Raw genomic sequence first — 27,854 nt, forward strand, 5'->3', positions numbered from 1 at the left:
TGTGATATTAATGGGGCATGTGATAGATCATTGCAGCTCTCCAAGGATGCGTGAGTACAGAGTACGTGCCTTAAGCTCAACTGAGAGATTTATCTTTCTGTGAAGGTCTGGGCTCTCAGGGATAGATTATACATTAGGTGCCCCATCTCCATACACTCATGAAGACAAATTCCTCTGCGAGGAAGCAGAAGCAGTTGCCCTGCTTGACAAACAGACGAATGGAGGGGTTAGGACCACAGGAGTTTTCATCAATGTTTTATTTTATAAATATATCACTAAATTCCTGTATTTAAAAATGCCTTCTTCTTGATTCATAAATTACAAGTCAAAGAATGCTAGAGTCAGAAGAAATTGACTTCTGATCTTACAATGGTCAATAAGGCCCAGGAAGGGATGACGTGTGGCCCAAGGTCACGGAGCAAGTTAATGGCAGAGCTAGGACAGAATCTAGGGCTCCTTATTTTTAGATCCATTTCACAGAAGTGGGTGTAGGAAGCCCAGAGAAAGGCAGCTCAAAGTCTGAGGTTAGTGACAGATCTGGGATGAGTTCCCAGGGATGCTTCCTTAGCCACTGGGCAGAAGGCCATGCTAACCAAAGGCCTGGCAGTAGAGACAATGCCTACCCAACTCCACCATGTGCCTGCAGCCCACACAGAACTACAATAATAACCACAGGAAGAACAGAGCTAGAGGGGCCTGAGGTAGCTCTGTTGTTAATATGGTATACATATTTAAAATCACAAGTTTCCGTCCAATCCTGGGTAGGAACACTGAGGTTCAGAGGCACAAGGCAGAGACAGAAGTCTTCTGTCCATGTAGCAAAAGGTGGATGCCTCGGAGTCATCAGTGGGTGCCACTGAGTTGAGCTGCTTTGGTTCAAATCCCCTTCTTGGCACCTCCAACCTTTATGATAAAGGGCAAGTTGCTTAATCTCTTCATGCCTCAATTTTCCATCTATAAAGTGGGAACACATGGTACCTACACTGCATAGGGTTTTGCGAACCATAAAGCAAACAAGGCTTTAAAGTACCTGGCACAGAATGAGTGCTTCATAAATGCTAGCTGTTAGTATTCTCAAAGAGAGACATCCCTGACGGTGGGAATACAAGTGACGTCATAAAAATCTGATAATCTAGAACAGTGTTGACCAACAGAAACATAATGTGAGCCACATATGCAATTCTAAATTTTCTAGTAGGCACATTTAAAAAAGTAAAAAGAAATGGGTTAATTTTAATAATTTACTTAACCCAATACTTCTAAAATATAATCATTTCAACATGCAATCAACATAAACATTATTAATGAGATGTTTTTACATGATTTTTTCATACTAAGTTTTTGAAATCTGATGTGTACTTTATACTTACAGGACTAGCCCCATTTCCAGTACTCCGTAGCCATGTGTGGCTAATGACCACCAGATTAAATACTGCGAATGGGACCTCAGTGGATTACTGGATTTTCCAGATTGTTGGACTTTGTTTTTTAGAGACATCTCAGCCATCTTATTTTTACTAAATTAGGGGAAAAAGACTACATTTATACTACACAACTATTTTCTTTTCTTACCAAATATCTCAGAATGCATATTTATAATTCAAATTACTACAGTATTCAAAGCATAATGAAAACCTATTTCCTCACTAAAGAAAAGAAAGATCACACATTTAAAAATGAAAGGTTCACTTGGAGGAGCTCTAGCCCCTGCAGTGGCAGCCCAATCGGTTAAATGGTCCATGAAGATATCGCCCAGCATCAGTATCCAGCCAGCATCACCATGATCAGGGTGATTCTCAGCAACGTCTTCCTCTCAGGCTGCCCTGAGAGTGGCTAAAGTTGAAGCAGCAGGAAACAGAGGAATCCTGAAGGACGTCATCTTTGTGGTCCTGTTAAATGTGTCTCCTACACAAGACTGTTTTTATGATGGTTCCTTTTCAAAGAATTTATTCCAAACAACATGCAGGTTCACTGTATCTGCATTTACGTAGACACTGACAGTCTTAGACAATTCAACAAACTGACAGGATTAATCCTCCACTAAAAGTAAAGCATTTCTTCCACTTTTCCAGTGAGAAGACATCCTCCCTCCAAAAAAGGTTTTCAGGCAACTTTAATAAATAAAATTTTAAGTGTATAGATGATTGAATTAGGCAAAAGTCTGCTTGTGGTATTGAATATACAATTTAATTACACATACATATTTAAAATCACGTGTTTCATAAAATATTAATTCAAAAATAGAGACTGGTTCAGGGCACAGATTCTGCATCCAGACGGCCTGAATTCAAATCTCAGCTCCTCTAATTTACTACTCACTTTTGACAGAGTTGACATTCTGGGCCTCAGTTTCCTCCTCTTTAAAACAGGTGTGCTAATAACATCCAGCTCACAGTGTTGTTGAATTATTAAATGATGTAAAAGCATGTAAAGCCCTTACAACACTGTCCAGGAAGTGGTATACACATGTTAGGTTAAAAGAAATAGTGGTTTATTATCCATTCCCATAGACTTTAGAACCCCTTTTCTTTTCTTTTCTTTCTTTCTTTTTTTTTTTTTTTTTTGAGATGGAGTTTTGTTTTTGTTGCCCAGACTGGAGTACAATGGCGCAGTCTCGGCTCACTGCAACCTCCACCTCCCAGAGAACCCCTTTATTCTATCTCATCAAATGCACCAGTGTTCACCATCAGAAGAAGCACTTTTTAAATTGAATGATGCCAGTCTCCATTACTTTCGCTTCCCATTACCATTTGGAATATAATACTTTTTGAATCTAGGTATGATGTCACAGAAAACTGAGTGTCAAGGCAAGCATCTATGTGGATACTAGCACAGACTGGTTTTCCCATTTATCTGGCAGCTGTATATTCTGACCACCACAAGGACATCATGTTGCTTTTCAAAGCCATTGTTAGGACACTTGTTCATAACCATCACCAATACCCATCATTACTTGGTCATATCCTCCGGAATGATTACTAAACCTACGTTCAATTTCCTTGCCTTTTCTACCAATTCTGTGATCCCTGTAAACATCCCAAACTAGCACTGATTGGGGTCATTGCAGGCTAATGTAGTTTCTTCAATTAATTTTGTAGCTCTGAGTACACAAGAAACCATCTCATAATATGAGATGTTTTGTAAGAACTTTTCTCAGAGCTGTTTGGAGACAAAGATCTTGTCTTGTATTTGGGCACACAGGAGGCACTTTGGCATTTCTTTCTTCTCCTACCTCCATCTCTTAGGTGTTAGTTCAATAAACCACGGTACATTCACCCAGGAGAGTATCACGTAACCTCGGATGGTGAAAACTAACTCTGAATATAGTGGCATAAAAAGAGATGGATGACAGAAGGGTTTGGGAGTTATGACTCTATTCATTGTCTGCACTCCTAGGCGGCTGTCCAGAGCACAGCCTGGACCCTTTCTGAGGGCACGTCCTGCCTCCTCCATATGCTAACGATGACCTGGGCAAGTCATTCAAGCTTTCTGTGCCTAGGTTTCCTGATCTGTAAAATGCAGATAACAGCATCTACATCAGAGGACTGTTGCAAAGATTAAATAAGTTACTATAGTTAAAGCAGTTAGGATAGTACCTGACACATACTAAGCACTACATAAGTAGCAAATCTCTGTTACTATCATCACAAACAGATACTCTCTGTCTTCCTCCTTCCCTCTCTCTCTCCTTCTTCACTCTCTCCCTTTCTCTCTCAAAACACATCAATATGTTCATGGTGATATTTAAGCTAACTGTGATGAGGGTGGAGAGATATAACTTATATGTTCAAACTCAGCATTTTTTAAGAAAAAATATAAAATATTTTGTCATTAAAGAGGAAAGAAAAATGTACTGACTCAACAATGGCTAAATGGGAACATAAGAACTTACAACTTTAAATCAATCAATAATAATATCAAGTGTGATGAAGGACACTTAAAGGCCTATATACTTCCATATCATTTTATTGTAAGCCTCACATTAAAGGAAGAGTAGGTCAATCTGAGAATAGATCATATCTTCCCAAGAGGAGCCTCTTATAGCTGTCACAAGCAGTGGCACACATTCGTGAGAGTGTGCCAGGCCCCACAGCAAAGGAAAGGGTCATTTCCAGTGTCTCGTTATTTGCCCCAAGGATCCTGGGACCAACTTCAGAGCAGAAGAACCCAGACCAATCAGGCTTGGGACCAAGTGGCCCATCCTGACTAAAGCCTCATCAAGCTCAGAGTCCGGTTCAAGATATGAAAGCTACAGATGACCCAGGTGCCATGAAAATGCCAAAGAAAGTGGCAGCCCCTCGAGGGTTCCCCTGAAACCACTTTCTCCCAACTTTCCCAACACTAACAACTTTAACAATAATTCAGTTATTGTTAAATAACCACCTTCCTTATTCCAGGCCCCATGTAGGACATAAGGAATTCAGCAATGAGAGGCAGTCCATGCCCTGGAGCCACTCACAGGCCCAGTGGGGAATCAGAGACAACATACGATAAACTCAGCTACAGAAGCATAGTAGCGAGGTAAATGTTGTGAGGGGAGTCAGGGAGGGCCTCCTGGAGGAGGTGACATTTGTGCCAGGTTTCGATTTAGGAGGAAGGGGAAGGGGAGCTGTGCTCTAGCCTTGGGGATCAGCACATACAAAGGCACAACAGCATGACCTGCAGGGTGTGTGGTTGAAAGAAGAGATATTAACTATGACTATCTTTTAAAAATATGAAGTTTCTGGAAGAATATTGAGAAGCTCATAGTGAACAGAAAGCTGAAGCATCAGGCCTGAAACATAAGCAGAAAAAAAGGCAGTTCTGGTAGACCAACAAGCAGGAAGTTCAGCAGCCTCATAGCACAAAAACCATGGCCAGACACCACCCCTACTACTGCACACCCCAATTCTCCAGCCTCTGGCTGCTGGCCCATCCTTCCTAGATGAAAAGGCCTGGGTTACCTATCCAGGTTACCTATCCAGCCATACCTAGGCTGCCAGGAAATGATGAGCAGCTTGCACCTTCACCTCTCAGCGAGCTACACAATCCACCGAGACTCAACACAACGAGAGATACCCCAAATCAGGAAACAGGGTTGGAGACTGGACTCCCAAAACAATAACACAAAGGCTGCTCTCGTGTGATTACACAGAAGGGGAAATGAAAGAGAAAAGGGCAGGAGGGGGCACTGAGGCTCCAGATACATGCTGGGGTCGCATCATGAGAAAGTTCAATTATTAATAAGAGCCATTCATCTAACAAACATTTGCCGCTACCTACTAAGCCCCAGCATTGTGGTTACAAATATAAATACAATGTTGTCCCTGCCTACAAGAACCAAAGCTAGCTCTGTTTATGACCCGTGAACAGGCTTGCAGTTCATCCAATAAACACGAGGGAGCCCACACAGCTTTTTACAGCTAGTGTCCACCTTGATTGACCAGCGTTTGGACCATTCTATTTGACAATATTTCCAACACGATTTTTGCTAAAGCCCAAGGAGTACCTAAGCTAAGAGCTAGAACAAGGTGCAATCAGGGAACCATCACCAGTGCCTGGCTTGTGTTCAGTGCTTCAGAATTTGCAAAGCATTTTCCCAACCATCAAGTCATGGGCAAATGTCCAGGACTACATGTTTGCCATGTGGATGATATTCTTTCTCCAGATGTCAAAGATAATACACAATCATTCTGTTTTGGGTACATAAGGGAATACAGAAATATATGCATATGAAAACAAATTTGATTTCTTCTATTAGAGATGAGCACAGAGATGTATGTACAAGAGTACTCACTGCAACATGATTCAGGAGTAACTGGAAGGGACTTAAATATGCAACAGTACGGGGTGGCGAAATAAACTGTGGAACAGTCATTGCAATGGGAAACTATGAAACCTTTAGAAAACATGCTTTTATGGAATATTTAATGACATGGGAAAATGCTAAAGAAAAAAGCATTATATAGCAAAATAGATATTTCCACGAGTTTGTGTGAACATACGACTTTCATTTCATTATTTATAGTTATCTCTATTGTGCATTTTCTCTACAATGAATACACATTATTTCTGCCATCATAAATCATAACTGCAAGGAGAAAAAATTTTAAAAGATGCTTAGTTGATGACAGTATCACGTCTGCAATATATATTTCTCTAGCCTGGACATTAAGCCTGACTCCTCGGCCACATAAAACTCACATGGCCTTGGACCAGTTGCTTCACTTCTCTGGGACTCTGTTTTCTCAAAAACAAGCAACAATATCTCTGAACTCATGGGATGGTGGGACATTAGATGAAATGTTGTACAGGATGATGCCTATCCCACTTCTTGGTTAGAGTGGACAAGTAGTAAATGCCAGGTCCCTTAGAAGAAAGCAAAGCTGGCCAGGTGCAGTGGCTCATGCCTGTAATCCCAGCACTTTGGGAGGCCGAGGTGGGTGGATCATGAAGTCAGGAGATTGAGACCATCCTGGCTAACACGGTGAAATCCTGTCTCTACTAAAAATACAAAAAAATTAGCCGGGCATGGGGGCAGATGCCTGCAGCCCCAGCAACTCCGAAAGCTGAGGCAGGAGAATGGTGTGAACCTGGGAGGTGGAGCTTGCAGTGAGCCGAGATCCTGCCACTGCACTCCAGCCTGGGTGACCGAGCGAGACTCCGTCTCAAAAAAACAAAACAAAACAAAAAAAAAAAAAAAAAAGAAGAAAGCAAAACTTCCAATACTTACAGTGCTCATGCGGAAAAGGTGACCTCATGCGGAAAAGGTGACCTGGGTAGGTGATGGGGTCAGGGTACTTACGTGTAACTGACCTGGTTTTAGTTTCCGAGAACTGCTATTAAAAATTACCATGAGCTGGGTAGCTTAAGACAACAGAAACCTATTGTCTCACAGTTCCGGAAGCCGGAAGTCCAAAATCAGGATGTTGGCAGGGCCACGTTGTCTCCAAAGGCTCTAGGGAAGAACCCGTCCTTGCCTTGCCTGACGGGTTCCTGAACAGACATTCATATGACCAATGAAAGTCACATGGTGTCTGTTGACAAGCCTCAGCATTCCTTGCCTTATGGCCGCATTGCCCCAATCTCCACTGCCGTCTCCACATGGCCTCCTTCCGTATGTGTGTGTGTGTCTTTGCCTGCACCAGTCATACTGGGTTAGAACCCAACATGACCGGCAAGACCTCATCTTAATTTGATCATTTCTATAAAGACTTACTTTCAAATAAGTGTCACATTTACAGATATCAGGGGTTAGGACTTCAACTTATCTTTTTAGGAGACACCATTCAACCAAAACAGACCTCAACCCTCCCTTTAGAAAGATCAGCAGTTAGAGCAAGGCAGGAACCTACAGGCAAAGACCCCAGCCTGGGTCACAGGGCCAGATTCCATGGCGTGAAGGAACAGGCCGGGACCACCCTGGAGACGGTGCTGCTTCCATGACACGCTAGTTGGTTGAAATGTATGTGTATGTGTGTGTGTGTGTGTGCGCGTGCGCGCGCACGTGTGTCACCTGTGTGTGTGTTCTCCCAACTCCTGCCCCTTCCAATCAGGAAACACACTAAGCTTTTTGCGTTTTTCTGCTCTAGAAATGTGTGTAGGAAAAATAGAAGAAGCTGCTCGAAATCAAGGCTTCCTTCCTTTCTCCTTTGCTTTTTCCTAACTCTAAACTTACTTAACAGAGACTGCTGGAGTCTGGAAGGACTGGGCCAAGAAGGGCGTGCTTTAGAAGGCTAAGATGGTGAGGAGAGAAGTTCTCCCATTTTATGAAGGTAGGAGGCATGGATCTGCTGGTGCCACACTGCTCCATGGCAGTACCTTAGGAGGGGCAGGCCCAGGGGGGTTGGTGGGTGGTGCACCTGGGTTGGCTGGGCTGTGTCAATGGCTCCTAGCCTGAGAAAGCAGCAGTAGAATCACTAGACCTAAAGGGAATGCAGCAGCGGGCTTCCCAGAGAAAATCACAACAGTCTGCTTAAACCCCAGGAAACTCATAGAACCCTAGGGAAGAGGGGGCTCCAACAGTGCCTAAAATGTAGTCTCACCTCCCTGGGGACTGAGGGTCAGATTCAGGTTTATGTAAAGAAGAGAAATAAGTGAGCATTTCTTATGTACCTGATTTTACAGCCTGATATTCAACCCTAATCCCTACCTCATGCTTAAAAGAATGTCCTACAAATATTCGAAGGATATAGAAGCAAGCCACCCAAGCCCCACTACTTCTGGCTTCAGCCCTTTCCAAAGGATACCTCCAGCACTCAGCTGAGGGTATCCTCAGCCCCCAGGATACCCTCCTGCTGGGCCTGGGCTGTAATTCAAGGCTGTACCTCAGGGCTGACTAGTGGAAACCCACGCCAAAGATGGGGAAGGCAGGGCTAGGAACTGGTGGCAGCTGCACTTAGTTCCATAGGCAGGATAGACAGCTAGAGAGAGGGTTTGTGAGTGAGTGTAGTAACCCCTGCTCCTCTGTGACAGCCTCAGTAAAGATAAGGTGGTGAAACCAGGTCTGAAGCTTGGAATGCTAGTGCAAGAGCTTCTCCCATTGAGAGAGAGGAGGAAAAGCATATATTTAGGTTTATGCAAAAGTAGCTGCAGTTTTCACCATTACTTTCAATGGCAAATAACAGTGGTTGTACGTAACATTCAATTCACAGAGCTGGGCTGGAGGAAATGTCTAAGCCCTCGATGCAGCAATGTATCCTGGACTTGAAAAGCCTCTCTGGCCTGTCAGGACCCACAGCAGACACCTGCTGAGCAGCTCACCTTTGTAAAGCAGCATCAGTGAGCTTGAAGTGGGGGCAAGGTCTCAGGTGGACTTAGACTTCCAGCCCCAGAGATTTCAAGAACCAGAAAACACTTAGGAAAAGCAACATTGACTAACCCCCACTCTAGGCAGACAGTTCACACTTATGCAGACATCCTCCATTTAACTCTCGGATTGGTCCCCAAGATAAAGATGTGGAAACTGAGGCAGAAGAATTGAGACCCTGGGATCACTCAGCTGTTGTGTAAGATTGGAATATACTGACCTGAGAACATGTCCATGATAAGGATTTTGAAAGCAAAGAACAGGACGTTATGAGTGAGAATAAGGAGGAAGTCCGTCTTTAGACACATGGATAAGGGAAGGTTGCCTTGAGGAGTCCTGCGAGCTGAGACGTAAAGAAATCAGCAAAGCGCCAGATGAGGTGGCTCATGCCTGTAATCCCAGCACTGTGGGAGGCTGAGGCGGAAGGATCACCTGAGGTCAGGAGCTCGAGACCAGCCTGGCCAACATGGCAAAACTCCATCTCCACTAAAAATACAAAAACTAGCCGGGCATGGTGGCATGCGCCTGTAGTCTCAGCTACTTGGGAGTCTGAGGCATGAGAATCACTTGAACCAGGGAGATGGAGGCTGCAGTGAGCTGAGATAATGCCATAGCACTCCAGCCTGGGCAACAGAGCGACACTCTGTCTCAAAAAAAAAAAAGAGAGAGAGAGAGAATGAGAGAACAAAAGAACGAAAGAGAAATCAGCAAAGTGAAGAATTGAGAAAACAAATTCTGATGAGAAGGAACAAGGAACAGTACGTGCAAAGGACCCATGCCAAGAAAAAATCTGACACATTTGAGGAACTAAAACACACCAGGTATGAGAGAGGAGAAGAAAAGGGGCCTACAGAAGACACTGGATCACGCAGGATCTTATAGGCCATGGCAAGGATTTCAGATTTCATCCTATGTGCCATGGGAGGTCATCAGCGGGATTAAGTCCCTAAATGACATGGACTGATTTACCGGGACCAAGTATAGCACAGAGCTCGTCACACAAAGGGGATGGGCAAAAAGCTGTGGAACATCTGAATAAACAGACTCAAACTTGATTTCCAAGACGAGGAGAACTGCTGGCTTTACAGAAAGAAAAGCAAGATTTCAGCCTTTGCCTGTAAGAAGAACAAACAGTTTCACCTAATCCAAATTTGCTTTCATGCCTCTCTGCCTAAGCGGCACAGAGAGCCACTGAAATCCACAGGCGCATCATGACAGAATAATTTCAGTGATCATTATCAAATGCCTCTATTTAGAAAAGCTCAGAAGATTGTATTAGCATGATCCAATATTTATGAAATGACACTGTGCCGTAATGAGGGGCTGAGAAAATTAAGATTAGAAGCAAAAGCCATGTCTTTGGGGACAGAGAGTAGCATGAGCAAAAAGACACACTTTTACTCAGCTTCTTAGAACTTGCTTTTCTGATCTGTAAAATGGGAAGGATAGTAACAAAGTGGAAAATACATGATCAGTTAGTAGAGCACCTAAAGGCCTTTAATAATGTTTTTTTCATTCATTCCTTTGTTAATAAAAACACCTAATAAAGACTATTTGCCCATCCAGACATCCATCCAACAAACTGCTAATTTAGTACATAGAATGTCTGATGTCCTGCATCAGACACTGAAGATAAAGTTGTGAACAAGATTCTCATAGTCCCCATCCACATGGAACTTCTCATCTGGGAGTAAAACATGCATTGGATGAACAACCCCTGCTGTGATGCGTGGTACTAAGGAAAATTGCAAGGTGCAATGGTAACCATTACAAAGAGAGCTGGCCCAGACTGAGACATGAAGAGGATGCACAAGACAGCGGGTGGGGGAAAGGCTCCATGGAGGATGCCAATCTTATGTGAGTTCCCGAGGCAGGAGAGAGTCAGAACATTCTGGCAATTGGCAGAAGCCAGTGTAAAGTGAGCACAGTGGGATGTGGAGCATCATGATGATGGGAGGTTTAGGGACGATCAGCCCTCAGAGCCTTGGAGTCCACAACAGGGCTTTGGTCTTTCCTGGAGCAATGAGAAGCCTCAGAAAGGCCTAAAACAGAAGCTGCGTAGAGACAAGGAAGAAAAGAAGTAACATGAATATGCTTATATTCTAGAATAATCTCCTGGACATCTGTTTGGAGAATGGATTAAAGTCAAAAGAGTTAAGTCAAGGAGCCTGTTAGAAAGTTTTCCACCGACCCAGGAAACAGACAATGGCTGTGTTCGGCAGGGCAGTGGTGGCACAGATGGAGAGGCTTGGGCAGACCCAAGATATACTTAGGCAATAAAATGGCAGAATGAAGTGATTGGCTGGAAACGCAGGTAAGAGAGAGAACAAAGAGAAACATGGCCCCCGGGTTTCTGAATCAGTACCAGCAGGGTGAAGTGAGCTTTCTGGAGACAAGGAACAGTGGAAAGTGAGTAGACAGGGAAGGGGAAATGGGTAAATCAAGAGTTCAGTTTTGGAGATGTTGAGCTTGGAGAGCCTACAACATGTTACAGGGCTTTAAGTGGACTAAAGATGAGGAGAAAGAGCATATATAAACACACACACACACACACACCCATAGACACACACACACACCTCCTGTACATCCCCCCCACACACGTACACCTCCATACACACAGACCCCCATACACATGCATACACACAGACACCCATATGCTCCCATACACATGCATACACACCCTCCATACACACACATACACCCCCATACACACACACCCATACACTCCCATATACACACACCCATACATACACACCCATGCACATGCACACCCACACCCCATACACTCCCATACACATCCATACACTCCCATACACACACACCCATACACATGCACACATGCCCACACACACCCCCCACATACACACTCATAGACATGCATACACACATATACCAATATACCTCCATACACACACACCCCCCCAATACACAGGCATGCACACACAACACACCCATACACCCCCATACACACACACACCCATACACATGCACACACACCCTCCATAAATGCACACCCATACACATACACCGTTACACTCCCACATGCAGACACATATACACCCCCATACACACACACACCCATAGACATGCATACACACATACACACACATACCTATACCAGTAGAGGCATGCACACACACCACACCCATACACCCCCATACACATACACACACACACACACGTATACACACACGTATACACACTATAACATCAAGGTTTATTTGGCCACCGTCAAAGAGGGCCATGAAGAGTAGAGCAGATGTTATACGTTTAAGCAGAGGTGCCTTAGGATTCTTGGGGTGCCTAATGGGATGGGTGATTCTATCATCTAACCAGGCAGTACTTTTGATAAAGTCAGCATGATTGGGCGACAGAGGTTGTTCCACACTGTCTTACTAATAGGCACGTGCACATACACATCTGTTGATGACTTTGCTCACTCAAAGTAAGGTCCCACCAGATCTAAAATGCTCAATTTTGTACCACAGCCCAACTTTATTATACCTAAGGCTTGTATCAACACTTGTGAGAAATTTATACAATTAATACCCTTAATAGGAGCTATCCATAACCATCCAGTGCCTCCTGCTTTGCAGCCAGACTCAAAGTGAATGAGGTCACACCCTCACCCTCACCTGGGCATCTCTGAGCATCTTCTTTGCTCCCAGTTGAGTGGCATCCTGGAAAACCCCATTCTCCAGAGGTAGCTAAAATGACATGGCAGCTGGCAGTGGGTTGTGTAGGTGTAAAATTCCTAAGAGACATCTAGGCTGGAGGCATAAATGTCAGAATCACCAGCACAGAGGTGGTATCTGAGGCCATGGGAGTGGCTGAGGCCAGCCATGGAAAGAACACCAAGTAAGCCTGAAAGAACTCTTAATACTCCATGGCCAGAGTGCACTGACAGGGGAGACTGAGAAGGAGCACCTGGGGGATTGGTGAAAACCAAGACAGGTGTGGGTTAAAGCAAGGGAGCCTTTGGTCAGGGAGAAACTGTAGAAAATGGCCTCCCTTCTCCAACAAGCAGTTGTCTTTACAACTGTAGCTGGGATATGCGATTATTCAGAGAAGTGAGCTTCACTTTCTCAGAGTCGCAACTCTTACTGGCTTCTATCACCAGGCAAGCCTCTTCAAGGTGCACCTTATGCAGGTATACCCCACATTTAGAGTCTAAGTGTTGTCTCTGAGTAGACCTCCTTCAGGTACTTCCCCTGAAACACATCAGGTGTACCTCACAGGCCTGCCCCATGCAGGTATCCATCAAGAATTCACACTAGGCCTTCAGCCCCATCGGTTAAGGATAAAATGTTGATATTTAGAATGTCAGGATGTTAACCTTATAATATATAATAATAATATAGTAATATATAATGTTATATAATAATATAACCTTATAAAAATCTGTGGAAGTATCCCTAAATATATATATAAATGATATAATATATACTACATAATGTATATAATATAATGTGTAATATAGAATATAAACTTATAATCATCTGACTGTAGAAGTCTCCCTAAATATATAAAATATATGTAAATAATATAACATAATAGATAACAATATGATAATATATAATAATATAACTAATAGAACCTTATAATAGTCTGACTGTTGAAGTTTCCTATACACAACCTATGTCTATGTGGCCTGGAAGAAAAGGAGTGACCTCAAATTCTTCAGAAGCTCTTTCTTTCTCCGACACGCCACTATCATCAGGCTAAGCAAAACCTAGTGATACCCTACTTGTAGCTAAAGCTTAGAATCTCAAAGCTAAAAGAAATGCTGAATCCAGGTGACATGTGACTAGTACCAAATCCTGAAGAATTCATTCAGCCTTGGCTTGAACACCTCTGAGTGTGGGGAACTCACTACCTACAGAGCTATCAATTGCCATCTCAGAGCACTCATTGTGTAAATGAGTTCTTCTCTCCATGATTCATGGTAAAATCTAGCCATCCCCATTACAGCCCCAAACATGATGGATCTCATACCTGTGGGCACCGCCTGGTCCAGCATTGGTTTCTCCCATGTGTTAATCTGCTCCCAGGTGAACCCATTGGTCCCTAGAGCCACACTATAACCACAGTTGCTGTAGTGCTCATCAAAGGAACAGCCACCTGCAGACAAAAGAGATGGGGTAAATACATTCCTGTGTCTGAGGCTTGGTTCGTTACCTCTGTCTCGTCAGCTCTTCATTTACAGCTTTGAATTTTAAACTCTGGAGATTTTCTTTATATATATATATATATATATATATATATATATATATGGACGAGCAAATTGGATTTTTATATTTGCTTTGGTGCTCTCAGGAAAGGCACTGGCATCTGCAGTCCCCTGTATTTAGAAAAGTTAATAAGGCTAGTTACATTGATTTTAATCTTCCTTCCTGAGAAAGTAAACAGCCGCGTGTTATTCTAAGTAGGAAAAATGAATGCCGGGGCACGCCTCCGTAATTGCTTTGTGCAGCACGGAGAAATGCTGTAAGGCAGAAGGAGCACTCACTTCCGAGTCTGGCAAAACTAGACAGCCATCACCTTCACAAGGTTGTGTGAGTTCAGGCCAGATGTTTCATACCTGAGCGTCTCCGTTTCCTCACCTGTGATACAGAGGGAAATGTCCAACCTTACAGAAATACATGAGGAAATGGAATAACATGTGAAGAGTAACTGCCACAGAATACTTTCTCAGTGCCCACCTGTTTCTCTGTAAAAAGCAGTCTGAAAAATCATTTTTCATGGAGTGAGAATTGAATTGGTGAGAAATTAGACAATCATGCACCTGGAAGATAATAAAGTCAATGTGGATCATGTTTGAAGTTTCTCCCTTTAACTTTAAAGGTCAAGCCATCCACCATTTGACAATAAGTTATATTCATTTGCTGTTGACAAGGATTCACTGAGCATATGCTCTGGGCTGTAAGTCCCATCAAGGTGACATTGAGAGAGATGTGGGGTGTACAGTGGAGGCTCCAACTAGGAAACGCTGGTTTGTCCAGAGAAATAGGATCCCATTATATTCTGAAGGAGAAAGCAGAAGAAGTGGAGGAGAAGTGAATAGGGCTTTGAAGGATAGGGGCATCTCCAAGGGCAGAGGGCAGGAGGAATGGCATTCTGAGTTGAGCTTGCAGGGTACACAAACGCAGGGAGGTAGCACTAGGACTGAGTTCTACAGCAGCTCCCGGCTGGTCTCCCAGACCTGTTTCACACTCCAATCCATCTTTTCCAATGCTCCTTTCTTGACTCCTTAATGTTCAGAGGGTGCATCACATCACTGTCTTCCTCCTTTAAACACTCAGAGGTTTCCCACCCCACAGAGAACCAATGTCTGTTACAGATTAAATATCTGAAAGCCCACAAAATTCATTTCAACCCCCAAAGTGATAGTATTGACACATGGCCTTTGGGAGGTGATGAGGACATGAAGGCAGAGTCCATGTGATTGGGACTGGGATTGGGAATAGTGCCCTTATAAAGAGACTCCAGAGAGTTATCTCACCCTTTCCACCATGTGAGGACCCAAGGAGAAGGTGCCATCAAAGAAGCAGGAGCTGGACCCTCACCAGATGCTGAATCTGCCAATGTCTCGATCTTATACTTTCTAGTGCCCAGGACTGTGAGAAATCAATTTCTGCTGTTTATAAACCACTCAGTCATGGTATTTTGTTATAGCAGCCGAAATGGACTAAGAAAATAACCAAACATAGCTTTATTCAATTCATCCCACACTAGCCTGGCCCATGTCTGTAGGCTCATTAACATCATACTATTGTCTCCATCAGCTGAAAAGAACCAAATTCTTTCTCTGCACCCCAGACCTGAGATTTCCTCTGGATAAGCAGTGGTGGTGGACACCCTGTTGACGAATTTGAGATATAATACAGTCCAAATACCATGGAAGAAAACCTGTAATAGAAGAACTTTCTCCACTTTCCTTTCCTGTTGGATATGGACACCTAGAAGAGCTGGACTTCAGCAACTACTATGGTCCAAATGTGTGTGTTGCCCTGAAATTCATATGTCGAAACCTAATCCCCAATGTAATAGTATCAAGAGGTGGAGCCTTTGGGAGATGCTTCCAAAGGATTGTGAGGGCTCTGTTCTCAGGAATGACATCATGCCCGTATGAAAGATGCCCTAGGCAGATTGTTCACCCCTTCTGCAACGTGAGGACTCATAGAAGGTGACATCTAAAAGGAATGGACCTTTACCAGGTACCAAATCTGCTATCACCTTGATCTTGAACTTGCCAGCCCTCAGAACTATGAGCAATAACTTTCTATTGTTTAAATAACCCAGTCTAAGGCATTTTGTTGTAGCAGCCAAAATGGATTAAGACAGCACCCCAGTAAGTATCTCCACTCTGTAGAGGAAAGCTACCCAGAGAGTCACCTGACCAGGAATATTAGCATTCAACTTTTCAGGAGTAAAATACAAACTTTTCTTGCTATATGCCACTGAGATCTTAGGGTTTACTTGTTAGCACCGTAGAGCTTTGTACAATCTGACTAATATATGAAGTGTGTCATACCTCAACACAGTGATCTAAAGAAAGAAAGAAGAAGCATATTCTCCCAAGCACTTGCTCTGTGTCAGGCAATATATTCGACACTGATTATATATGCTATCTCATTAGTTTTCACGTAATCCTCACAAATCATGTGAGGTACATTTTATCTCAACTTTAAATCTAAGGGAATTGATGCACTGAGGGGATAAATGACCTGCTCAGACAACATGGAAGGAAAGTGTTGGAGCCAATATTAAATCCATGGTAACATAGCTGTAGAGCCCATGCCCATTCTAACAGACCAGAGAGAGAATTATTCCCCCAAACCAAGGACAATGTCTTTCACTTATAAGGTAATGAGAGGGTCCAGGCAGATAAAGAACTTCCAAGTTGGTTGGGAATCTCCATTCAGATCTACTTCTTCACTTATTCTAGACACATTCAACGAAGTTTTTTTTAATGGGCTCAGGACATGGCACAGAATTGATAGATATGATCCTTACCCTCACAAAGTCTGCAAATAGAGTGAAAGATAAGCATGCAAATATACACTGAAGATGCAATGGAAAATATGCTTTCTTATGTATGTGTTGATGCTAAAAAAGAAAAACGAGTTATTATTTTAGTAGATGGTTTAGTTAACCAAATTATCTTCCTTCTTCTAGATAAGATTTAAGAGGGCTCACAGCTATACCTCTAGGCATCGCAGGTTACAGATACCAGGCAAGGTCACATTAATAATTGCCCCTAGTCCGTTGGATCCATTGCTCACCCCTCACCTCCCTGCCTCTGCTTAACTGTAGGTAGACTGCTCAGCTGATCCTGAGCTGACTGCTGACAGGTCCTGGCCCCCTAAGGACTAGGGATTTACCTTCTCTTCACAGCCACTCACTGAACCACCTTGCTTCTCCCCTCTGCTGAGCTCTGTTGGTCACTTCAATCTGCAGCAGGTAAGCAAATGCTTTTCCCTTCTTACAGTCTCTTCTTTGAAACTAGGGTTCCACAGCAGCAGGCCTTGGACCCCAGTGACCCAATTTTTATTTTCAAACCACAGTCCTTTCTTTGCCTCTGCAGAAGAGCTCACTTAGAGTGAATTTAAAAGCAGCTTTGCACTCTATCTTGAGCCACTATTTCTTCAGAATATGCAGGCCCCACTGTCAATTCTATTCCACTCTGCCAGTATTTGTCATCACTTATGGGATGACATATGCATTCAGGACAGAAAATGGGGACCTTAAGGTCACTTATGGGGACCTTAATGTCCCTCATACAGAAGAGTTTCTAGAAACAGGCTCCGGTTCCGCACTTTTATCACTCATACATGTCTGAGTCCCAGCAATACACACAGTTGGTGATTTTTCCATGGAGCCCTTGGGCTCCCAGGAAAGCAGAGAATTTCAAGAAATGCTGCCTAACTGGTCACTGGTCCAACCAAAGCAGCAGGTTAAACATAGAAGCAGGAAATACTGCATGGTGACAAAAATCAAATTGAGGACAGAAAAGAAAGAAAAGCAGGACAGAAGGAGGGAGCCACAAATCTATGCTGCGATTTTCCACATGTTCCTCTACTAAAAGGGGGTTACATATTTAACTTGGAGCTTCTGACACCCAATAGAAAAAAAGCAAAACCTGGTGAGGTACTGGAAACTCTGTGTTTATATAATAAAAGCCAAATTGCTCAGGGAAATGATAACCATTTCAGGTGCTTTGATCAGACAAGAACTTCTCTGCAGGAGTACTCATAACAGAAACCCCATATCCCATAATGAAACAACATCCGCACAAGGGGGTGAATGGCCAATTTCATGAGACTGTTTCTCATAATCATTCTCAATATAAATTGATAGCATCATCTAAACATACAATTCAGTAAAACTCATTGGGGTCCAACGCAATGCAGTCTGGATACCCGCTCCCTATTGGTCTGACTTGACTCAAAGGTAAGTTTTAAGAACTATTCAGGGGAGAAAATATACCTAATATGTATTTTTAGGCAACCTTTCTTAGTTTTCTGTCTCCCACATTGATAAATAGAGTAGCTATGAACTCAAGTCTATATAACCCGATAGCAACTGACACTGCCATCTGGGTACAAACTCTTGGGCTCACATCCCTCCCCTTTTTGTGAGCCTTCATTTTCTGCTGTGCAAGGCAAGGGGCTGAACAAGATAATTGCAATGAACCTTCCACTTGTAACAATGAAGAATTCTAGAGATTCAGAAAGAACCGGAACTCTCAGGAACCACAGAGATATAGACCCATGCAGTCAGCACAAGTACTGGCTAGGGTGCCATGCCACTGACAGCCACCAAGAGGAGGAGGAGAAATTAAAACCAAGCTTCCCCTAGACCAAGAACAGAAAACATTTAAACCCAGTAACATCTATCTGTCTTGGTGCAATTCCTAATGGCCATAACACCTGATACACACACAAAGGCCCCAAACATTGCTGCAGGTGTTTATGGCAGACTACTTAGGGGATATTTATGGTGCCAGAGAGTCCCTGATATGGTTTGGCTGTGTCCCCACTCAAATCTCATCTTGAATTGTAGCTCCCATAATTCCCACATGTTGTGGGAGGGGCCTGGTGGGAGATAATTGAATCATAGGGGCGGGTTCTCGTGGTGGTGAATAAGTCTCGCAAGATCTGATGATTTTATAAGGGGTTTCACCTTTTGCTTGGCTCTCATTCTTTTTGTCTGCCACCGTGTAAGATGTGCCTTTCACCTTCCACCATGACTGTGCTGCCTCCCCAGTCACATGGAACTGTGAGTCCATTAAACCCGCGTTTTTATAAATTAAGAAGTCTTGGCTATGTCTTTATCAGCAGTGTGACAACGGACTAATACAGTTCCCAAAGACCCTCATTTGGATGCTAACCTCATTCAGGTTTGAAAAGCAGGTGACATCATTTAAGTGATCTCAACCTTACCACAATCATTTTTAGGAGGAAGGAAACCCCAAAAAACCTACCCCCACCCCAGGAGCTGGGCTCAGCTGAGGTTTGGTGAAGATCCACATAATTGGGGGAGGACAGAGAAGTGCAGCCACTGGTCAAGGATCCAGCACCTGCCCAGAGGAGTTATTTCCCAGCAGGCTAAGGTCAAAATGTGGCAATGGCCCCAGATGCTCTGATGTGAATCAGACATAAAAAGTCAACAGAGAAATGGAAAACTGTAGCAAGGAAATTGGATTTTGAAAATCCATTTGGGTTTGGTAATGTATAGCATATCAGCATCTGTAAGGGAAGTAAAAATAGTGCAGGATACATACTTTAGGATACATTAAAGCATAAATAAAGTTTATAGTGTCAATCAGAATTTTTTTAAAAAACATGAGCTCTTCTTTTGAAAATGAGAGAGGAATAGAATTCAATAAAAATATAAATGTGTCTTCCTCTGCATTTCTTAGATGTGATCCTGTGTATTCTTCAGCAGAAATAAGTTTTGTAGAGGAACTAAAAGATTTGTTGGGCTTCCACTGTGTGCCAGGCACTGTATTTGAACTACATAGGTGTATGTGTGTATCTGTATGTATATTAATGTAGATATAGGTGACTCCAACACCACCACTCTCTAAGACAGGGGTCAGCAAACATTTTCCATAAAAGACTAGACAGTAAATATTTTCAGCTTTGTAGTCACACAGCCTCTGTCACAACTACTCAGTTTTAACATTGACATGCAAAAATACTGAAATAAATGAGTGTGGCTGTGTTCCAGTAAAACTTTATTTACAAGAGGTGACAGCCTAGATTTGCCCAGGGGCTACAGTTTGCCAATCCTTGCTCTAAGAGAGAAGTATTGCTTTCTTCTGTGTATAAATGGAAACTTGTCATCAGAGCTCCTAAGGAACTTACCCAGCAAGGAAAAAACAGTGACATCACATACAGCAGTACTAATAGTAACACCTCCTTTTATTGACAGTTGAATGTATGGAGGCTTTACCTACAGTATAAAACCCTCACCACAAGCCCTGCCATTTTGATTGTACCATTTTATACATGATGTCTCAAACTCACCCACAAGAAGGAATGAAGCCAAAATGGGAGCCCTAGACTGGATGGTACCAAAGCCTGGGTACTTTCCATTGCTCCAACCCAGCACTCTTTTGAACACTCTGTGTGTTCACAGAATCTGGTCTCACCCTGATGCTTCCAGAATAGAAAGATGTTCTTTTAATATCCAGCAGTGGAGCTAAGTTAAAAAAAAAAAAAGGAAAGAAAGAAAAGAAAAAAGAAAACTGGGCTAAACATAAAAAAGGTGGAAAACTGCCTTTACTTGCCCTCCATGGTAGGCACTACTTTCGGTAGAGCTCATCATTTTGATGAACAGGACCAGAGATTAAGGTGATCTGCCATGCATGAGGATACGCAGAAACACCTGCTCCCTGATCCACAGCTGGTGCTGAAAGTCCTCGTAGCTCACTTCACATACATTCTCATGATTCTTGGGGGAGACATCAGCACTGGGGACCCTGGGGTGGGGGAAGGGACTGAGACCACAGGACTGTGTCCCTCCAACTAAAGCTCCATAGCAACAGGGACACGCCACAAAGGTTTCTTTTCTCAGAGTCTGTCCCATAGTATGTGCTTGTACTTTATTGTTCTGTGAATGCCTGAATATATTAAAAAGGACCTCCACTCATGTAGAAGAGCCAGGCTGGGGCCCACAGAGAAAGCTCTCATCCACTGTCATCGGGCTTCTCCTGGAGACCACAGAGAACCCAGGGGAGGCCTTGAAGGGGAGTAGGAGCCAAGAGCTCAGAAGTCAGGCTGGACCCTTTAAGAACATTTGTTCTGATCACATGAAAGGCCAACACAAATGGAGATTCAACACAAATGGAGAATCCAGAGAAAGAAGGGAAGTCCAAGGTTGATCGAAGGAAGTGCCATAAGGCCACCAGGAAATGGAGAAGAGTAAGGTGAGACCATGGACAGGTGGAGAAGTCATTCAAGGAGAAATGAGAGTATTCGTGACAGGAGCAGAATGACAGCTGAGACTGCTGAGGAGAAAACTGTGAGCAGAGCTTTATGAGGGTTTGCAAGGGCCAAGTAATCACAAAGAAAGGTCAAAGAGATGGGGACAGAAAGCTACTGAGCAGACACAAATCCCAACTAGATCTGAGAGATAGTCAAGATAACCATGTTCATGCCTAGCACTGTTCTCAATGTTCACCAATAGTAACTCATTTAATTATCACAATAACCCACAACCCCATGAGATGGATATGATCACTAGTCCCAATTGTGTATACAAAAAACTAAGGCACAGAAAGGTTAAAAAAAAAAAAAAAAAACTATCCCAAGATCACACGAATAACAGGTGGCAAAGCATGGCTTTGAACCCAGACTTGCTCAGTCTATGCACCTACCCATTATACTAGGTTGCCATGGTGATGAACTGACAAAGTAACCTTGACCTCGAAAGGAACCCATTGAGGGAAATAAGTGGCTGCATAGTTCTTACCCAATCACTGCAAAATGGTATTCAGCCAGTCTGCATGCTTCTGCCCCCAATCACTGCCCAGGCCCAGGATGCCAATCTGCAATTATGGAGGACCAGGCATAGAGGGCAGGCTCTGCCCCTTCACCTCATAACGGAGGCCACAGTGTTATGGGGAGGAGAAGAAATGGAGTAGGGAGCTTAAAGTCAGGAAGGAAGGCACATGCAGGAAACAGAGGGTGGTATGGGCCTCACATAGTAATCGCTAGTATGTGAAGAGCTCACACCTGTGAGCTCTTCAGACAGATTCAAGACATAGCAAGGATAAATGGTTACAGGGCACAGAAGAATAATGTGGTCAAAGCAGTTATTATTTTTTAACTGGGGGGTTGTTAAACTTTTTCTATAAAGGGCTAGATAGTAAATATCTTCAGCTTTGCGGGTTGTATTCGCCTGCTAGGGCTGCCATAACAAAATGCCACAAACTGTGTGACTTAAACAATAGACATTTATTTTTGCACAGTTCTGGCGGCCAGAAATCTCAGACCAAAGTCAGGCAGGGTCAGGTGAGGGTTTGCTTCCTGGCTTGCAGATGGCCGCCTTCTCACTGTGTCCTCACACCGCCTTTCCTTGGTGCCTATGTATTCTGGTGCATCTTCCCAGCCCAGTGGAATTAAGGCCTCATGCATATAACCTCATTTAACCTTCTTACAGGCCTTATCTCCAAACATAGTCACATTGGGAGACATCTGCAAAATTCCTTCACCTTTGTCACTCACTAAGATAAGCTAATCAAGACAGTGAAATCCATTACATGCACAGTCCACGCAAGGAGTGGGAAGTACACAGGATGTATACCACAGAGGCTAGGAATCTTGGGGGCTGTCTTAGAATCCCAACCATCACAGCGGGCCACATGTTCTCTGTCACTAGCACTCAACAATGTTATTGTTGCACAGAAACAATACAAAAAGAATGGGCATGACTGTGTTCTAATAAAACTTTATTTATTAGCACTGCACATTGCATTTATATGATTTTCACATGTCCCAAAATAGTATTCCTCTTATGATTCCTAACCATTTAAAAATGTAAAAACCATTCTTTACTTCTAGGCTATATAAAAACCAGTGAACACCCAGATTTGGTAGGCTATAGGTGACTGACTTCTCTTTAACGACATAAAAATTCCCAATTTTAGCAGTCACTGAATTTTAACACAGTCCCGCGTATCGCCATTTGAATGTATGCCATGTGCTACTGACCCTCTCCTCCAAAGACTCAATTGCAGAATATTTCTTCCTGTCTCTGGGAACCAGAGGGAGGAATATGTCTCCCATTGTCTCCTAGCCCTATGGATAAGGGATTGAGTAAAGAACTGTAACTCTTTAGATTTCATTAAACACTTCACCTACACTACAAGCTTGTGTTCTTCATTTGTAAGGAGTAGTACTCCCACTTTACAGATAAGGAAACTGAGGCAGGAGTGGACGATGCATTCAGTGTCAGATCAGGGACAGAGCCAAGACTCCAATCATGGGCTTCTTTCTTAGCCAGAAGGTCTGACAATGAAGGTAATCTCCAAGATAGATCCAGCTACAAAATTTGGAGTGCCCCATGCAACACTAAAATGCAGAGTCTCTTCTTTAAAATTAAGAAATCAAGATGCCAGGTTAAAATTAAGAAAATGGTGCCAGGTATGGTGGCTCAAGCCTGTAATCCCAGCACTTTGGGAGGCTGAGGCAGGCGGATCTCCTGAGGTTGGAGTTCGAGACCAGCCTGACCAACATGGTGAAACCCTGTCTCTACTAAAAATACAAAATTAGTCAGGCGTGGTGGTGCATGCTGTAATTCCAGCTACTCGGGAGGCTGACACAGGAGAATCGCTTGAACCTGGCTCACCTGTGGTGAGCCGAGATCATGCCATTGCACTCCAGGCTAGGCAACAAGAGCAAAACTCCATCTCAAAAAAACAAAAAAGAAATCAAGATGGTGACAGCAGCAGAGCATTGAACCAAGCATGGGCTCTTCTCTTCTGAGTGCCAGGGCCTGTGTGATTCAGTGCCCTCGAAGCCAACCCTGCTCTGTGGACACATATTCTAAAGATAAAACCTCAACCCCCAAATCATGGAGATTCCACCCTCATGCCAACAAATGCTTTGAAGGCAGGGTAATATCTAAGTGGGGCTTATTAATCGTGAGCATCCTATCATGGGTAGCCGATTCTTGCCCCTGGAATGAATGTAAACCAGCCTTGCATGAATTGAATTCCTTTTTTGAGTATCTAATTGAATTTGCAGAAGTGTGTGCCGGGGGGGTGTTTAAATAACTGCACAAAAATGATAAGAAGGCCTTCACACCATTATATCTAATTCAGTAAGCAAAAATAATGGCAGGGCACATTCCAATTAGTGTTTGATTTATTTGCTTTAACAAATCCAATTAGTAGAATGTTTTATAAAGTCATCCAATGTCAAACACTCATGGACTCAACAGATAGAAACAATACTCCTAATATGAAAAAAAAAAATGGTTTAAAGCTCTTTGAGCACTGAATTTATTATAAATAAGACGATGCATCTCTGATGGCTTGAGCATTCCCCAGGGACCAAGAAAACAGTGTCCGATCTGTTCATTTGGTTCTTTTTCTACAAGACTTTGTGCAGCAGCTCAGATTAATGTAGCCCATTATATTAAATCCAGGAATGAAAACAACAAAGGTGGAAGTTAGCCAAGGAACTTCAAGGGAGAATAATGAACTTGCTGCTGGGTGTCTTCTAGATCAGAGACACGTTTCGACTTCCAAGGCAGCACAGTACAGCGGGAAAAGCCCAGGGGGAACAGAAACGGTGGTGCCCTAGAACCTAATCTGATGCTTTCATGCCCTTTTGGGTCTCCAGTTTTCTCACATATTAACTAACAAGTTCAATGAGGTTAAGCAGCCCCCAGAAATGCCCACCTTGGGTGGTGGTTGATGTTCTTTGCCCAGGGAGACATAGAACATGGTAGCAGTTAAAGCTATGAACTCCAGAGCCAGCATCTAAGCTCTGCTATTTTTTTAAATTTAGTTATATGACCTTGGCCAACTTCGTAACTTCCATGGGCTTCAATTTCTCCATCTGTAAAACTAGGATAATAATAGTGCCTAACTCTTAAGGCTGTTATGAGAACTGGGTAATTCAATGTTTGTAAAGACTTGGAATAGTACCTGGCATGTAGTCAGTGCCAAGCATGTGTTAAATTAATATTTAATCACAATCGATAAATTAGAAATGGAAAAGGCAGATATACATGTGGTCAGCTGGCATAATCTCATCAAACAAATGAAATGTTTTAAAGAAACTATATCTGAGTCTGTCCATCATGTCCCATTTGGATCAGCAGGGCTGACTGTGGTATGCTATTGGTCTGCATGGGAAATCCCAGCTTCTGTCACCCCTTACTACTGTGTGACTTTGAGTAAGTCACGGAGACTCTAGGGCCAGCATTTCTTCGTGTGTGACAGAAGCAGTAAGTTGAACCCTCTCCAAGAACCTTGTTGTTGTTAAGAGACAGGGTCTTGCTCTGTCACCCAGACTGGGGTACAGTGTCGTAATCATAGCTCACTTGAAGCCTGGAACTCCTGGGATCAAGCAATCCTCCTGCCCCAGCCTCCCAAGTAGTTGGGACTACAGGCATGTACCACCATACTTGGCTAATTTTTAAATTTTTTGTAAAGATGGGTTCTTCCTATGTGCTCAGGCTGGTCTCAAACTGCTGGCCCTAAGTGATCCTCCCTCTTGGGCCTTCCAAAGCACTGGAATTACAGGCACTGTCCCCAACCTTCTAAGAATCCTTTGACTTCTGACATCCTATGGGGCTACAATTATGTCCTCCCTTCACGGCACCTAGCTACATTTGCCGGGACACAAAAAGTACCAAGAGTTCCCTGAAAATAAGAGCCTCTGTTCAGACCATCTTCTCCACCCAGTCTGCTATGGGCCTCTGTCTGGTGCATTTGTACATCATGAAGAAAGAACACCATGGGATATGGCAAGGAGATTCTGTCTTCTCACAGGCCCCAGCCTTCCCAGGTACCAGTTTGCGAGCAGACACTGAGTTGCACTGTAACCAAGGAGAAAGTGCGACGACAGAAGGAGCCCCTCCGTTGGGTCAGCACCAGCCTCAACCTGCCCAGGAGAGGCTGAGGGGACAGGGGGAGAGAACAATCACCTTCAGTTGAAAAGAGTGAAGATGCTTCAAGTTGAAGGCCAGCTGGAGAGTCCGACCAGCCTGAAAAGTGGTCCCGCCCAACCCAGCGAGTCTTCTTTCCCAAAAACAGCATGGGAGCAGATGCAGGAATTCCAATGCTCTATCAAATTTAAAGAGAGAAGGGATGGTCTGGCCCAGCTGCTAATTTTACAGGTGGACAAACAGGCATAAAAAGGGCAAGCCTACAAAGGAAGGGGGCCCCAGGCCAGAGCTCTGCCCACTCAGATGCCAGAATAGCATCTTTCATCTTTTCTCACATAACAGTGCTATCTTTTTCATTTTTATTTTGAGGGAGCAGTGAAAGAACAGATGGCCACGGGTCATCCCCCATCTCAGGGAAACTTCAGATCAGTCGGGAAAAGGTGAGGAAAGGTTTCCTCGACACAGAAGAACGGGCTTAAACTGGTTCCTGGCAGCTGTGTCAGCGTCTGAAGCCTGCAGAAGCCCAAGCCAAGCTCTTCATGGTCTCAGGGTCTTTGCACTTGCTGTCCCCCCATGGAACACTCTTGCCCTGGCATGTGATGTGGCTGGCTCTGGGCATCTTCCACATCAAAAATCAAATGCAAAACAGCCTCCTCCCTTCTCCAGTCGTTCTCTATCATACCACCTTGTTTATGCTTGATGGGGCTGTTTCTCAAACCCTTTAGTTTCATTCTAAAATTATTTACTCATTTACTTATTTTCTGTCTTCCCACTACCAGCCTAAGTCTACCAGGGCAGGAAGTGTGTGTCCATTTTATTCACTAAACTCATCCAAGAGCCTAGTACTTTAACTCTTAAAGCTTGAGGGAAACCCTATAAATGCTCATGAATGAATGAATGAAGTAGAATATGATGAAGTGTCAGAAGTACAAGACTTGGTATCAGAGGATGATGCATGGCTTGGTTATGGCACTTTCTTTGTGACCTTGGATGAGTCAGAAAGAAATTTCTGAGCCTCCACTTCCTCATCTTTAAAATAGGAACAATAATGATAGCAGCTTGCATGTACTGGGAACTATGTGCTATGCACTGTGCTAATCCATTTCCATGGATTACCTCAGTTAATCCTCAAAAGAGCTCCATGAGTTAGGTACTGTCACCATCCACGCTTTATGCAAGATGAAATCGAGAGTTAAATAACATCACCCAAATATCACAGCTAGGAAATGGCCAGAGATGTTCTGCAAAGCATTGGAACAGGCAAATTGCCCTGTAAATCCATCCAAGTGAGGGTTAGGTCACATTCTGAGGGCCACAGAGCTAGCAGGTCATAGAAGAAAATTCTGAGATTGGTCCATCTCAAAGCCCAGCTTGGCTCAAGCTAAGCCATATTCACAGAGCCAGGGAGGCTAAACCGAGGTCCTTTCCATTCAGTCAGGTGTGTGTGAGGCCCCTTCCTCAGTGATAAGTTACAATTAGCTGTCTTCATGTGCTGTCTCTTGAGTGGTCCCTGATGGTGAGCAGTAGAGACTCCTAGCAAAACATGGATGCCTGGCTTGTCCCCGGTATGAATGCCCAGGTCCTGTCATCTCTCTACCCCTTTCCAGCACTTCCTTTCATCACAGCCATGTCCTTGAGTTCTGATTGGCTAAAATCTTGCTTCAGTTTACCATGTCCCCCATCATACTTGATTCCCATGGCATCAAAAGTGGTAATGCCACCCAGAGCCCATATCACATAGAAGACAGGAAATGAAATCTGCATGGTGGGCCCTCCTCAGTTTCTTCATCCATGAAATGTGGACAATAATAGCACATTGCTGGGAGAAAAGCTGAGTGTTGGGAGAAGCTGAGGCAGGGCTTGCATGTCTGACATAATGTAAAAGAAACTTGGAACTTGTCCAGGGTCCAGGGTCTAAAACCCCTCGTGGCCTCTG

The 27,854-nt window shown here is 43.5% G+C and overlaps 1 protein-coding gene across 1 annotated transcript in view; it reads right to left on the reverse strand.

Annotated features, from left to right (window-relative positions):
• Positions 1 to 27,854, reverse strand: part of LOC117068315 (receptor-type tyrosine-protein phosphatase T-like) — a 337,994-nt gene that overhangs the window by 223,866 nt on the left and 86,274 nt on the right. Inside the window, exon 2 of the mRNA XM_033185381.1 lies at positions 13,784 to 13,909. Within this exon, the coding sequence (XP_033041272.1) occupies positions 13,784 to 13,808 (25 nt within the window). The 5' untranslated portion in view covers positions 13,809 to 13,909. The remainder of the gene's footprint in view (positions 1 to 13,783; positions 13,910 to 27,854) is intronic.

Source organism: Trachypithecus francoisi, unplaced genomic scaffold, assembly GCF_009764315.1.
Source record: "Trachypithecus francoisi isolate TF-2019V2 unplaced genomic scaffold, Tfra_2.0 Lachesis_group21, whole genome shotgun sequence".
Classification (NCBI taxonomy): domain Eukaryota; kingdom Metazoa; phylum Chordata; class Mammalia; order Primates; family Cercopithecidae; genus Trachypithecus; species Trachypithecus francoisi.